General features: G+C 50.9%; 1 protein-coding gene across 4 annotated transcripts in view; it reads right to left on the bottom strand.

Annotated features, from left to right (window-relative positions):
* The window catches only part of rap1gds1 (RAP1, GTP-GDP dissociation stimulator 1), an 84,386-nt gene extending 74,637 nt beyond the window's left edge, over positions 1-9,749 (bottom strand). For 2 of the 4 annotated variants that reach the window (XM_051929790.1, XM_028805119.2), the window contains exon 1: positions 9,350-9,749. In XM_051929790.1, coding sequence (XP_051785750.1) covers positions 9,350-9,353 — 4 coding nt within the window. In that variant the 5' untranslated portion in view covers positions 9,354-9,749. The remainder of the gene's footprint in view (positions 1-9,349) is intronic. The other 2 variants (XM_051929792.1, XM_051929791.1) reach the window with 1 other exon arrangement.
* Between the last annotated feature and the right edge of the window lie 3,002 nt (positions 9,750-12,751).

Here is a 12,751-nt window from a genome sequence, read left to right on the forward strand (position 1 = left end):
GGTCTCAGACTGCTGTCCCCTTCACACACGAGGGGAGTCGAGCTAAAGTTAGAGAATGGAGCGACCCGTCACTAAACCCATCAGGGCATTCATTTCTCAAGGTCATCTCCACCCTTCTCAATGCACTCGCGCCACCTGCCTGGCAGTGCCAGCAGAATAAACGGTTTTGTCTTGTCCTCATAACCCCTCGTGCACCCAACTTGATTCAACACTCCATGCCAAGGGGTACTCCAGTCACTGGTGCAAGCTGCTGTGACGTGCTGGAGACCAATGTGAAGCCTGCTATTCGACCCAAGCGCCAGGGACTGCCGTCTCCACAATGACACACACACTGCTAAGAACACCAAGGCTCGTCTGGAGGGACTGGCACATCCTCCTTATTCACCAGACTTGGCACCAAGCGATTTCCACCTTTTTGCACCACAAAAAAAAAAAAAAACATCTGGGAGGTCGCCGATTCAAGACAGATGACGACGTGAAGAAAGCAGTGCAACGAGTAGTGGCGAGGACGAGAAAAAAACCTTTTATTCTGCTGGAACCCGGGCACTGCCAGGCAGGTGGCACAAGTGCATCGAGAAGGGTGGAGACGACCTTGAGAAATGACAGCTTCAGTTTTGTGAAGGTTCGTTCCAATTTCTAACTTTAGCTTGATTCCCCCTCATGTATATACACACTCTATATTCCTAAATGTATCAGGGGACCCCCAAATCACTGAATTCCGGTGTTCCAGTACCTTCTATGGCCACAGGTGTATAACATCAAGCACCACGGCTTGCAGGCTGCAATGGGTCGCTCTCAGGAACTCAGTGAATTCCAGCCTGGTACCGTCATAGGATGCCACCTGTGCCATTCATGACATGTCCTCGCTACTAAATACTCCACGGTCAGCTGTCAGTGGTCTTATAACAAAGTGGGCGCAATTGGGAACAACAGCAACTCAGCCACCAAGAGGTGGGCCTCGTGAAATCACAGAGCAGGGACAGCACGTGCTGAGGTGGGCACAAGTCGCCAGCTCTCTGCAGAGTCCATAGCTACAGACCACCAAAAGCTCAAGAACACTGCAGCGTAGAGAGAGAACTTCAGAGAATGAATGGGGTCTCCATGGCCGAGCAGCTGCAGCCAAGCCTGACGTCACCAAGTGCAACGCAAAGCGTCAGATGCAGTGGTGTGAAGCCCACCATAATGCCACTGGACTCGAGAGCAGTACAGACGCGTCCTCTGGAGTGACGAATCACGCAGTCCGCTGGACAAGTCTGGGTTAGCAGGACTCGCCTGACTGCTTTGTGCCAAGTGTAATGTTTGCTGGAGGACGGATTATGGTGTGGGGTTGGGCTTGGCCCCTTCGTTCCAGTGACAGAAACTCTTAATGCTTCAGACAATTTCAGGCTCCCACCAATGCTGTGGGGACAGTTTGTGGATGACAACAGGACTGGACACACATCAGGGCACAAAGCACAAGGTCTACAAAGAAATGGAGGAGCGAGGAACTTGAGTGGCCTGCACAGAGCCTGACAGACCACCTTTGGGATGAATTCGAGTGGAGACGGCGAGTGACCGAGCGAGTGAGCCAGGCCTTCATGTCCAACATCAGCGCCTGACCTCACCGATGCTCTCCTGGTCACAAATCCCCCTAAACACACTCTGCTGAGGCTGTTAGAGCTGTAAAGGGTGGGCCGCCTCCACATGAAGAAGAGGGTGTCATTAAAGCCCATGTGGGTGTGAAGGCAGGCGTCCCGCTGCTTTGGGCAGGACAGCGTGTGGATGTGGAACACGAGATGCTGCTAACCGTTCACAAAAGATTTTTTTTTTTTCAGTCCCCCATGACAAACAAACTGCACCGAGTGGCCCCCGGTGGAGACTCCGAGGTGACACGCTTAGAGTGCACGGAGCCCAGTTTGTGATCGACGCTCGCCATCGCCAGACCTTGGGGTGTTCAGTAACTTTTTGATCAGACGTGGAGATGGGAAGCCCACCGTTATGTTGCTGACCCCCCGGCACACAAACTTGGTTTCTGCCCAAAGGTGTGTTGTATAAAAGCTCCTTCAGGCTCCGAGTACCCAGCACGGGGGCGTCTGTGAACCTAAATGGCTTCAGCGTTTAGACTTGTGCCCCCCAGGTATCTCATAGACTCCAAATTCCAAAATGCTTTTGTGAGATGCCAGGCCTTATCTGATGTGACATTTGCTCTTTAAATTTAGCTTTGTGTTGTAATAAATTAAGATGAAATCTGCAAACATTCTTCCATTTTTCTGGTCTCCATGGTGAAGGTGTGGCGGGGGGTTTCACTGAACAGTTAGGCCTGACGGGGGCTAATGGCCTATGACGTGGTAAGCGCAGGTCACCGACAGGACCCTCAGCTTTTCAGGTGGCCTGTGCATTGTAACAGCAATCCCGTCGTGCCAGGTGACAGTGGCACCTCACACCTTTCCTGGACTCCCAGAATGCACAGGAGAGGCGCTATAATGCCAGTCCCAGTCTCGGGCGGCGAGGTCTTGACACCTCAGGTGGTTGGCTGCTCTACCGGCGTATGTGAGGCTGACTAGCAGAACTCCATGTATGGTTGTTTTAGGGTGGTCTCTGCGGCACGTTCACGCTCCCACCCACATTCACAAGGCGACTGTGATTTATAAACAGTAAATTACCGACGGCAGGTTTTATAAATCCGATTTTTTTCTTTGCCGTATGCGGTTTTCCTCTCCTTTTTTTTTGGCATACGTGTATTTTCACACTTGAATCCACGCAAAGTTTAACAAACGAGGCCTCCATTCTTTAAAGTGACCCGATTTATGATTTAGGCGGTCCCAATAACACACACGGACCACGACGTCCCTTTTTGGCTTACAACTAGCAGCAACCAGAAGAACATTTGCCTTTGACAACACAATGCTGGCCATGAATTGTGGAGCCGGGCGGAGACAAACAGCGTTGGAATTCAGGAAAAAGGTCAGGACCCGTTAAAACACACAGGCTTAAACTGCCATGTTTGGAAGAGCCGGGGGATTCAGGAACACAAGTGTCAGGCCCACCAAGAGACGCGATGGATTCCGTCGGCTCACTTCATCAGTCACTCGTCCTTTTTCATTTAGAAGGCCGTTAACTACCGAGTTACTGGTAATGAATCGACTGCAGCAGGAGCCGCGCTCCAGTTCAAGCATCTCTGGTCGGAGTAAACGTGGAAAACATGCGGACGACGAGTTGATCTGCTCGCTGCCAGAGCAATTTATTAGTTATTGGCTTTACAGTCTTGACAGGACCAGCGCTTACCCTGGGGGGTCAGGGGCCTTAATTACTCTGATGGAGACGCTTCATTTATGCCGCATACCATTTCCCAGATAGTCACCTTACTCCCCCTGCCACCATTGTCCTTGTGACAGGCTCAAATGCCAGGCAGGGTCACATTTGTTTCCGTTTACTAGAACTTCCTCCTGGTCTGTGAAGACCAAAGCAGGCCGTGTGCCCCCCCTGGTCGAGGACCTGGACCTTAAACCAACCAAGCCCTCTGTGCGATCCTGGATGTAAACGACTGCCATGGAGATCAGTCTGTAAATGTCAGCGAGACGAGCCCACTTAGTCGTGTCAAGAGTGCCGCAGGGTCTGCTTACGGATAATGTGAGCGTCCAACAAGATACTCAAAAACATCAGCTTTGGGTGATAAGAAGAAGAAGAAGCCACCATCAAACCTCCCTGCCATCGGGCACGTATGTTCAGCATTAATGGGGGGCAATTCTGCTTAGACGTGATTTGAACATTTGAGAACTGACGATTAGGCCATCCTGCCTAATAAGGTTGGCCAATTCTGTCCACCCAATTTGTCCAAAATGACATCCAGTCGAGTTATGATGGCCCTCCAAGTCCTTTTTGGCTTCGGGTCCCTGCTGTATTTGTGTTGGTTCAGCGATGGCCCCTTAATTAGGAGTCAGCATTCTCCCCTGAATGGCACACGTAACAGTCGAGACGTACTAAACATTTCAATACAGCGTACCTGACAGGTGAAATAAGCGCCTTCGACTCGCCCAAAGATGACTCGACGCAGTGAACCAAACTTATGTGGCTCCACTTGAACTGGGAAGTCAGGATTTCCAAGTTAAGTAGAAAGTTTAAACTGGAGCTCCACTACAAGTCGGATTTCCTACTCAGAAAGTCGGGACGGCCACACCAACCCTGACCTCAAAATCCAAGATGGCTGCACCACAGAAGTGGGAGCGGGAGAATCGCACCGTTACTAGCAATCCTGTAGTACTGTGGTATTGTACCGTGTCGGCCATTATGGGTGTAGTGAGAAGTCAAGCAGAATGACCCCATTGACTGGCTAACTAGAAAGGTGACAACATGCAGGCTTTTCAGGCAATCAGGCCCCTTCTTCAGCAATCCTGTCCATTTGCGCCTCATTACGTCAGTCGTACACACGGTGCCCTCTCTGTGGACGTGGTGCTACGGTGGTTGGACGTACAGAACACAACGTCATCCACTCGTTCAGCAGTCGTCTCAGTTCTGAAAGGGAAGCACAGCAGGCTCTACTGGAAGTGTCCATGATGGTTTATGCAAACGTTTTACTGGAACGCAGTCCACTGTGGTGGGACGTCATTTCCCAGCTCTGCCTTCCGAGGTAAATTAGGGCCCATTGGTAACCTGGGCCTGTCACGAGGAGTCTGGGCTACGTGAAGGCGAATCCCTGCCACCGACTCATCAAGACGCGCTGCCTGCTGCCTTGTAGCACAAACACGACAGGATGCTTTTTGTGAAGCCTCGGGATTTCGATTCTTTCATTTAAAAAAGTTGAACGATTTACTTCTGAAAGCAACCTGCTTGGTTTCCAAAGATCTTGACAGCTTTGTGATTCTGTTTGGTGGTGCCACGCTGTGTCTGCCGCACGCCATGCAGCTTCACAGTTCAAGTAAAGCCAAACCTCAGAAGACCTGAGCGGTCTGTTCTGACATTCCTGCCCGGTTCAGGTTTGTGGGATGAATCTTGCGAGGCGGGTACAGAACTGGGAGAGTTCAGAGCAGGTGATGCCACGGGGCATTTGAAGAGCTTGTCCATGTTCACGGAGGTGTGGGACATCCGCTTGCAAGTGGACTTGTGTCAGGATACAGGTGGGTGCAGAACTCAAATCTACAATCAGTAGTCCCCTAAAACATTAACGTGACGGACATTTAATTTTTATTATTATTATTATTGCTTTTCTAGCTTAAGCTGATGAGGGCATCCAGCCACCCACGTTTGGAGAAACTCTGATTTACTGTTAAGTCGCATCCCAGCAGGCTGCCCACCTTCAGCACCGTGTAGTCAAGCGAGCCACCGGCCCTCCACAATCAGCACTGGCCTCCTGAGCCCACGCAGAGAGGGGTTGGAAGGCATTTTGATTTTTAGGAAGCTACAAGAGCGAAGGCGGCACATGTCACTTTCAACAGGAGGGCTGTGTCATAACCGCCGATGTCCACCTGGGTGACGGCGCCAATCATTTATTTGCAGAGGACTCCAATCATCCCATGAAGGCTGAACCCAGCACTGCCCACTTCAGTCACGGCATACTGGATGTCCGAGGCCCTTCTGGACAGTGACGGTAATTTAGCACAGTAGGTGCCATCGCAGAGCCTGAAGAGCCGATTTACAGTAAAAGCTGGCCATCCCGGGCAGTGCCACCTGAGCTCATCTTTGCCTTTTTCTTTCCTCTCGTCCCACTGTACCTTCCTGATGGCTTATTCTATTGGGCGTACGGCCACTGTCACGCATCAGTATTGACGTTTGCATCTTTCACTGCCCTGCTAATGGCTCTGAAGAGCGCGGAGCCCAACTGGCACGCCGTAGTGAGATCAAGTCCACAGCGGCTTGGAGACTTCCTTCTGTGTTTTTACTGGAGGCCTGACACGTTTGATCACATCGACACAAGGCAGCAAGCCAGAGAACAGCTGACAATGAGATGTACGAGCAGATTCCACTGCGAGGGGCCTGGCGGGCTGCACCGGGCCTTAACGCAGCTGCAGCCGCACACCTCGCACTTGTACTTCTACACACGGCGCTCGCCAAGTGACAGGGACTCTACGGGCACAGACATCCCAAGCTGGACGAGGGCCGTCAATCCAGGCGCACTTGCACCCCTGATGGCCAAATCAATAACCTGGACACACAGTTGCCGGGCCTGACAGTTTTCTTTCTCTCTTTTTGAATTTTGAAATCACGGAGCAAACACAAAGCAAGGCAGACAACGCCAAGCCCTGTCCTCAGGGTGCCGTTTCCATCATGCTGACAGCACAGCAAAAAAAGCAGCCCCTTGTCTCTTTGAGACGCCAGGCACCGGACTGCACTCACATGACGCGCACGCCACACCATTTCACAAGACCGTCACTATCACCCCCCCCAGCCGTACTTCTCACTCTTCACGTTAAATGATTTCTGCAGGAAAAGCTGCAGAGTAAGAAAAGGCTGAAACGGCGTGAAATACGGCTGGCCTTGTACACCACCCTGGCGTCTATTACAAATGCAACGGCCTAAGCAGACAGAAGGATGTCAGCAGCCCAGACGTTATTCTTGGGTACTGCAAAGGACTGACAGATGGGTAACCGAGTGCCACCCATCCATCCGTTTACAGAAGCTTCGCATCACCGGACTGCAGGAAGGCAGAGCCAATCCAGAAGCCCACCCTGCGCAGGACGCTAGCCCACTAAAAGTCACAAATCATTCTTTAGGATGTGGCAGGAAAGGGGACCACCGCCCAGAGTCCTAACACAGCACCGTCAGAACACGCCAGCAGACTGCTGGGATGCAGCAATGGAGAACGGCCGGTCCCTCCCTTAAGGGACACAATCAGTCCTTTAGTGGACTCTGCCAGGGAGACTCCAGCAATTTGGGGATCACCTCATTTATTCATGCCAACCAGCCCTTGATCTTCTCCTGGGACTTGCCCGTTATGTCACACCCCACTGCAGTTAAGCTCTCAGTGACCTGAAATCATACTGACGGACAACATTTGCTTCACTTTGACACGGACGCCCAGCTCCTCGACTCACAAGTCAACGAAGACACACACACGGGTGAGATAAGAGCCAGACTGGCAAAATGAGCTCACGGGCAGACAGGTGCAAGAGGCACAAAAACAGGAGACGGGGACGCAGCTGCTCGGGCAGACAGATGACCAGGTGGGCAGCAAGAGAGAACCACCAGTGTCTGTAAAAGGCAGACTGGGAAAAGGTCCAGAGAGGAGAGACGGACAGCAGACGTTAGAGAGAGCTGACAAATAAAGAGATACAAGACATGGAGGGCGAGGGCAGACTGACTGACTGACTGGGCACCTCCCCAATGCCAGGCAGAAAGGGCACATGTGAAATGGCAGAAGTGGGAGTGAAGCTAAACTGGCATATGTAGGCTGGCTAAGCGCTGAAAATGAACAACAGGTAACACCGACTTTGATGTCAGACGAAGCATATAAACTACCAGTCACTGTATCAGGTGACTCTGATGCGCTATTCTAACGGGTGGACGTATTTTTATGTGTACATCCATCTTTTAGGAAACTGCACGAGCGCCCACAGACACATTGGCAATTTATTTATATTCTTAGCTTCTTAGTCAGGAAGCAGCAAAGAAATATGGCATGGAGATCAACGCTGAAAAGACCAACTTGGTGATGAACAGCAGAACGCCAGTCACCACGAAGACCACTGCTTAGGGCATAAGCTGAAGACCGTTGGCCAGTTCAAGTGCCTCAGTTCTACTAATAGCAAAGAGGACCCAGAAACTGAAGTCCCATCAAGGGCTGCCCTGGCCAAACGGGTCAGTTTAAATGCCATCTTGAGATTACTGCGCACCCAAGTCCTTTCAATCTCACTACACGTACGTGAATCCTGGACCTCGACAGCAGAACTGTTCTAGGGATTTCATACTTGGACCACATCACCAACGATGACATCTGCTGCACCATTCAATAGCAATCAGGCAACTAGGAAGACCCCCTGACGACAGAAAAGAGGAGGAAGCTAAACTGGTGTGGACTTGCCACAAGATCCGAGAGACTCTCCAAGATAACCCTGCAAGAAATGTTTCAGGAAAAGGAGAAGAGACAGACAAAGAAAAAAGTGGATGGACATCATCAGCTGGTGCCAGCCAATGTTTGCTGAAACCCAAATGCTGGCACACAACCAGCAACTATGGTGACAACTGGCTGAATGTTAAACTGCTTAGTGCCCCCACAACCACACCCAGCCAAGAGACCAGACAAAGGATGGACAACAAGCCAGAATTAAAAAGGACAAGAGAGTGCAAGAAAAGACAAAGCCAGAATCAGGGCCAGAAAAGCAAAGATGTGGATGAACGGACAGATCCTAGTTTAGGAGAAACAAGCAGCAAGAACACCGAAGACCTCAGAAAGAGAAGAAAATCGGAGAGTCAGAAATGAATATGGAAGGAGGGCCACACAAAAGGAGTGCTGGACAACTGGTGGACACAGAGGGTGAACACAACTGAATGGCCAGGCAGTTAAAGCTGATGGACACCCAATGTGAAGACAGAGACCAAAGTGCAGGTAAAATTACCAGTGATGGACCATTAAGCAGAGAAACTTAAATAAATAAAAAAAGCCAAAATGAAAACAGAAGGAGGTACGTGCAGATGTCAGCTTTCACATCTCAAAACTTGGCAAGAACAGAGAAATGACTTCAGATTTAGAAGGGCACCAAGCACATCAGAATGAAACCCAAACACTTGAGCACCGAAAATGACACGCCGTGCCCCTCTCCTCTCCTCCCACCCCCTCCATGCTGGGTGAAAGTGCCCTGCCCACCAGAGAGAAGACAGCCATCAGCCTTTAACATCCGAGTGATGGTGGAAAAAATACTCAACCGAAAACCCGGGGGGGCGGTTAACGGATGAATGGGGTGCACAAGAGGAGCGCCTGCCAGGACCACCGCCCGGCTGTCAGGAAGGCTGAAGGCGGCCAGCAGCACCCAAACCGTCCGTTGATCGGCGTTCGGAAGACACGGATTTAAGCTGGAATATTCCAGAAGGCTGATTAAATGCACGGCTCCTCCACCTGCACCGTAACTGACGACAGCGCTGCGTGACCTAACTTGAGCCACGCGACAACCGCGCAACCCGGGACCGGAGATCAATAGCAGAGCGCGGCGTGCGATCAGAGTGACACCGGCGACAAGAGTGGGGTGCCAGCGGACAGGTGTCTCGCCCAGGCCACATCACTGTCACACTGTATCGCTAAGCCTCACACTGCACAAGTTGCCCAAGACGACATTTTGGATAACGCGTTAACCGGAATCGGGCTGCACCTGCCTCGCCGCGGCACGCACGGATCCACTCAAACAAACAAACAAACAAACAAAAAAAAAAAGCCTTCACTCACCCATGCGGAAAGCCTCGTTGAGTCTAGCAGGGTCCCGGAACAAGATGCTGCTGGAGGGTGCAGAAGGAGGAGGAGGAGGAGGAGGAGGAGGAGGGAGTGCTGCTGAAATGCCGGACAAGTAGCACAGCGCGCGCGGCGCGGCACAGCAAAGCGGAGCCGGGATTTCAGTCACGCTGACATCCGGGCAAGGCCCACCTCCTTGCCGCTCGCAGCACGGCGATGTCTGGTACTGCTCCAGAGGGTCTCCTCTTCTCCGAAGCGGACCTGGCTGCAAAAAAACAGAAGCCTGGCTTCTTGTTAGCGCTTGGGACGAAGTGCTTTTCACGGCAGCTCTCCGCTTCGCCCGTTAGCTCACTCACTTCCTTCTACTTAGGCTCGGCTTGAGTCTGCACCACTAGCGCTCGCCGGGCCACCCTCCGATGGGGCTTGATTGGCTCTGATGGCCTCCGCTGGGCGTGACGGAGCGGCTGATTGGATGGAGACGGCGCAGCCCTCTCTAGATCCCGCCCACTGAGAAGCTCGCTCGAGCAGCCGCAATGGCTTCGCGGTCGAACTTTACTAGAGATGGGAGGGGAGCCGCGGCTGGCAGATGGGCGCTTCTGCTGCCCAATTTGGTGTGTGCTGTCCGTCTTCGAGGGGAAAATGGTCTTTCTTTGCGCTTTTCGGGGTTTGATTTGAAAAACAAGTCTTCATTTTTTCCGCTTTTTTAAAAGAGAAAATAGAAATAAGGTAAGACACCTTTCTACATGAAATGGGGTCATTTACAAATAGGGTCCGTTAAGCGGGGTGTCTAACGTCACAGCGGATAAATTACCATAAAGCGATGCTAAGAAATTAGTTCTAACAATGTGGTGAATGAAGACTCCTAACGCAGGTGACATTGGCACAATAGGTGTGGAAGTGTGCTGAGGAGGGTTAGGGTTAGGACCGGGGTGTGGGGGGGCTCAGGACACTTTGATATACGAGGAGAAAGCACAATTAAGAAGGTAATTACCTACATCGGGGTGTTTCCTGGATTTGATGGTATTAGGGTCTTTGCCCATTTTAAGGGGGTTTGGAGGCATCCTTCTCTGAGCTCTTGTACTCTCATTTAACTTCAAAACATCTTAACCAGAGCTGGAAGTGGAACCAAATTACTGTTGGTGACTTTATGTCTGGTGGGCGTCCTGTTCTTGTTTAAGATGCGTTTTCAATTTTACACAACTTCTTACCTGAGTGTCTTGCCTTCTGAAGTTTCCATCGAGTTGATATGCTTATGTAGAAGAGCGATTTGGGGTCGGTTTGTGGTTTCTCGTTTGTTGATATGCATATAATGTTCCTAAAAACTCCTCTCCTTAGTGGTTCAACAGAGGGAAGGGGTTAATAAATACACCAAACTATGTGCAAAACGGACACAAAGATCAGGGGCTTAAACCTCTGAAGACCCTCCCTCCCAGTGTCACTGATCAGGACATGCGTACGGCTAATCCAGGTAAGAGCAGTGCCCAAAAGAGTAGTCTGCCCACCCAGGGAACAATCACTTAAAATAGTTTGACCTTATTTTGGCATGAAGTTGCCTTCCCTCCATACCCAAATGTCCTCCCTAGGCTGACACCACTGATCTACGTGATGGAATCAATCAGAGCACCATTAACCATATGGACCATCACAGGACAAGGATGACCAGAACACGACACAGAATCATACAGTATGTCATACCTGAAGAATGTATAGAGGAGGACCATGGACCAACACCTGAGACATCCTAAACAGCAAGAGTCTAGAGGAGCTCTTTGAATGCAAGGTAGGTATGGCGTCCGGCTCCACTTCAGGGGCTAATGACAACTCCGAGAAGCTGGTGACATCTGTCATCTGCCACCCCTGTCCTTTTCACCATTAGATCACATTTCATCAATAATCCCAGACATCTGGTGTAGTTGAGGGGGATGCAGCTTTGAAACCCTGGAATCCTTGAGAAGTGAACAGTCTGTGGAGCCACAGAGGAGCCCTTATCAACATTGGCAAAGCACCGGTGCTGTATGACAAGACCCGCCATGTGACCCTGGCGTGGTCTCTTCTCGCTACGCTCAGCAGGCTCATCTAAAGCCCAGTGCTTTACTTTGTCAGGCCCTCCAAAATGGGCAGAGTGAAAGAGTCAGGAGCCCTGTGAAGAAGAGCATCCTGAACATCTCTGTCTTCTTTATCTGCTACTGCATCTGTGGAAGTCTGGTAAACTAAGGCTCAGTGGGAGGCTCCATGCCCTGTCACCTTGTTCTGCCACTCTGGGATAGGTTTGGTTAAGACAAGTAGGACAGTTCCTTCTTCTATAACAGGAGCACTCAGACGATCTAACTGGGCAACATGGAGTTCATGAGGAAACAGCAGCTGGAGGAAGTTACAGTGACCTGATGGATACCCACCCACAAGATAATCCGAGCCAAAGACCCTATGTCATGTGTTGGGGTCTGCGTCACAGCCACGCCTCGCTCGCTCGCTCACACCGGCTCCCCACTTCCTGCCACCTTCTTCTTCTCCCTTATCCTCCCGTTTTCTCTCTCTTTCTTTCTCTCTTTCTCTCTCTTTTTTTCTCTCTTTCCTCGCCGCCTCACACTTCTGTTTATTATGGGGACGTGGATCAGGTGTGGCAATTAGCAGCTCCCAGCATCAATTACGGATGCGGACGACTCCTCACCTGTGCACTTAAGTGAGGACCGCCCGCATCACGAATTCATCCGGGAACTGATCCGGCCACACGACCCCCCCCCCCCCCCCTCGATTATTTATTTAAAAAGTGGCCCTGTTGACTTGAGCTGTGGACCCGCTACACCACGCTGATATACCTGTGTGTACCGTCAGCTCTGCCTACTGGGTAGACTGGACTTTTCACTTTTGTTTAAGTCACTGATTAAAACTCGATAAGCTCCAAATGGATCTTCTTACTCAATAAACTATCAGTTATACACAAACGACTTCATCCTGAAAGTACATAATCATAAATTCCAGCTAAACACTGCTGGGCACGTGTGTCTCAGGACAGGCACTTGAATGCCAGCCAGTTTGGCCAGTCGAGGACCCACAGAGAGGGCACGAAGCAGGAAGTCTGGGAGTCACAAAAGGAAGGCAAACATTCGGAAATACAGAGAAGGCCAAATCTGAATATGTCCTTTCTAAACTAAAGAAAGAAGAGAAACCTAAGATATGTAAAACGTGTGACATCGCTGCGGTGGTCCTGCGTCCGCACTCGGGTCAACAAACTAACTGAAGGAACAGAAATGGAAGGAAATATAAAACATCCACTGGGCAGTGCTGCTTGCCACATTGCCACCCTCCTCACCAGGACTGTCGTGACAAATGGTCTGCCGTCACGTCCACTCCTTCCGCCTTATGCTGAGCCTGAGAGAGTAACGGTGGCGCTGCCAAATG

Source organism: Erpetoichthys calabaricus, chromosome 7 (assembly GCF_900747795.2).
Source record: "Erpetoichthys calabaricus chromosome 7, fErpCal1.3, whole genome shotgun sequence".
Classification (NCBI taxonomy): Eukaryota; Metazoa; Chordata; class Cladistia; order Polypteriformes; family Polypteridae; genus Erpetoichthys; species Erpetoichthys calabaricus.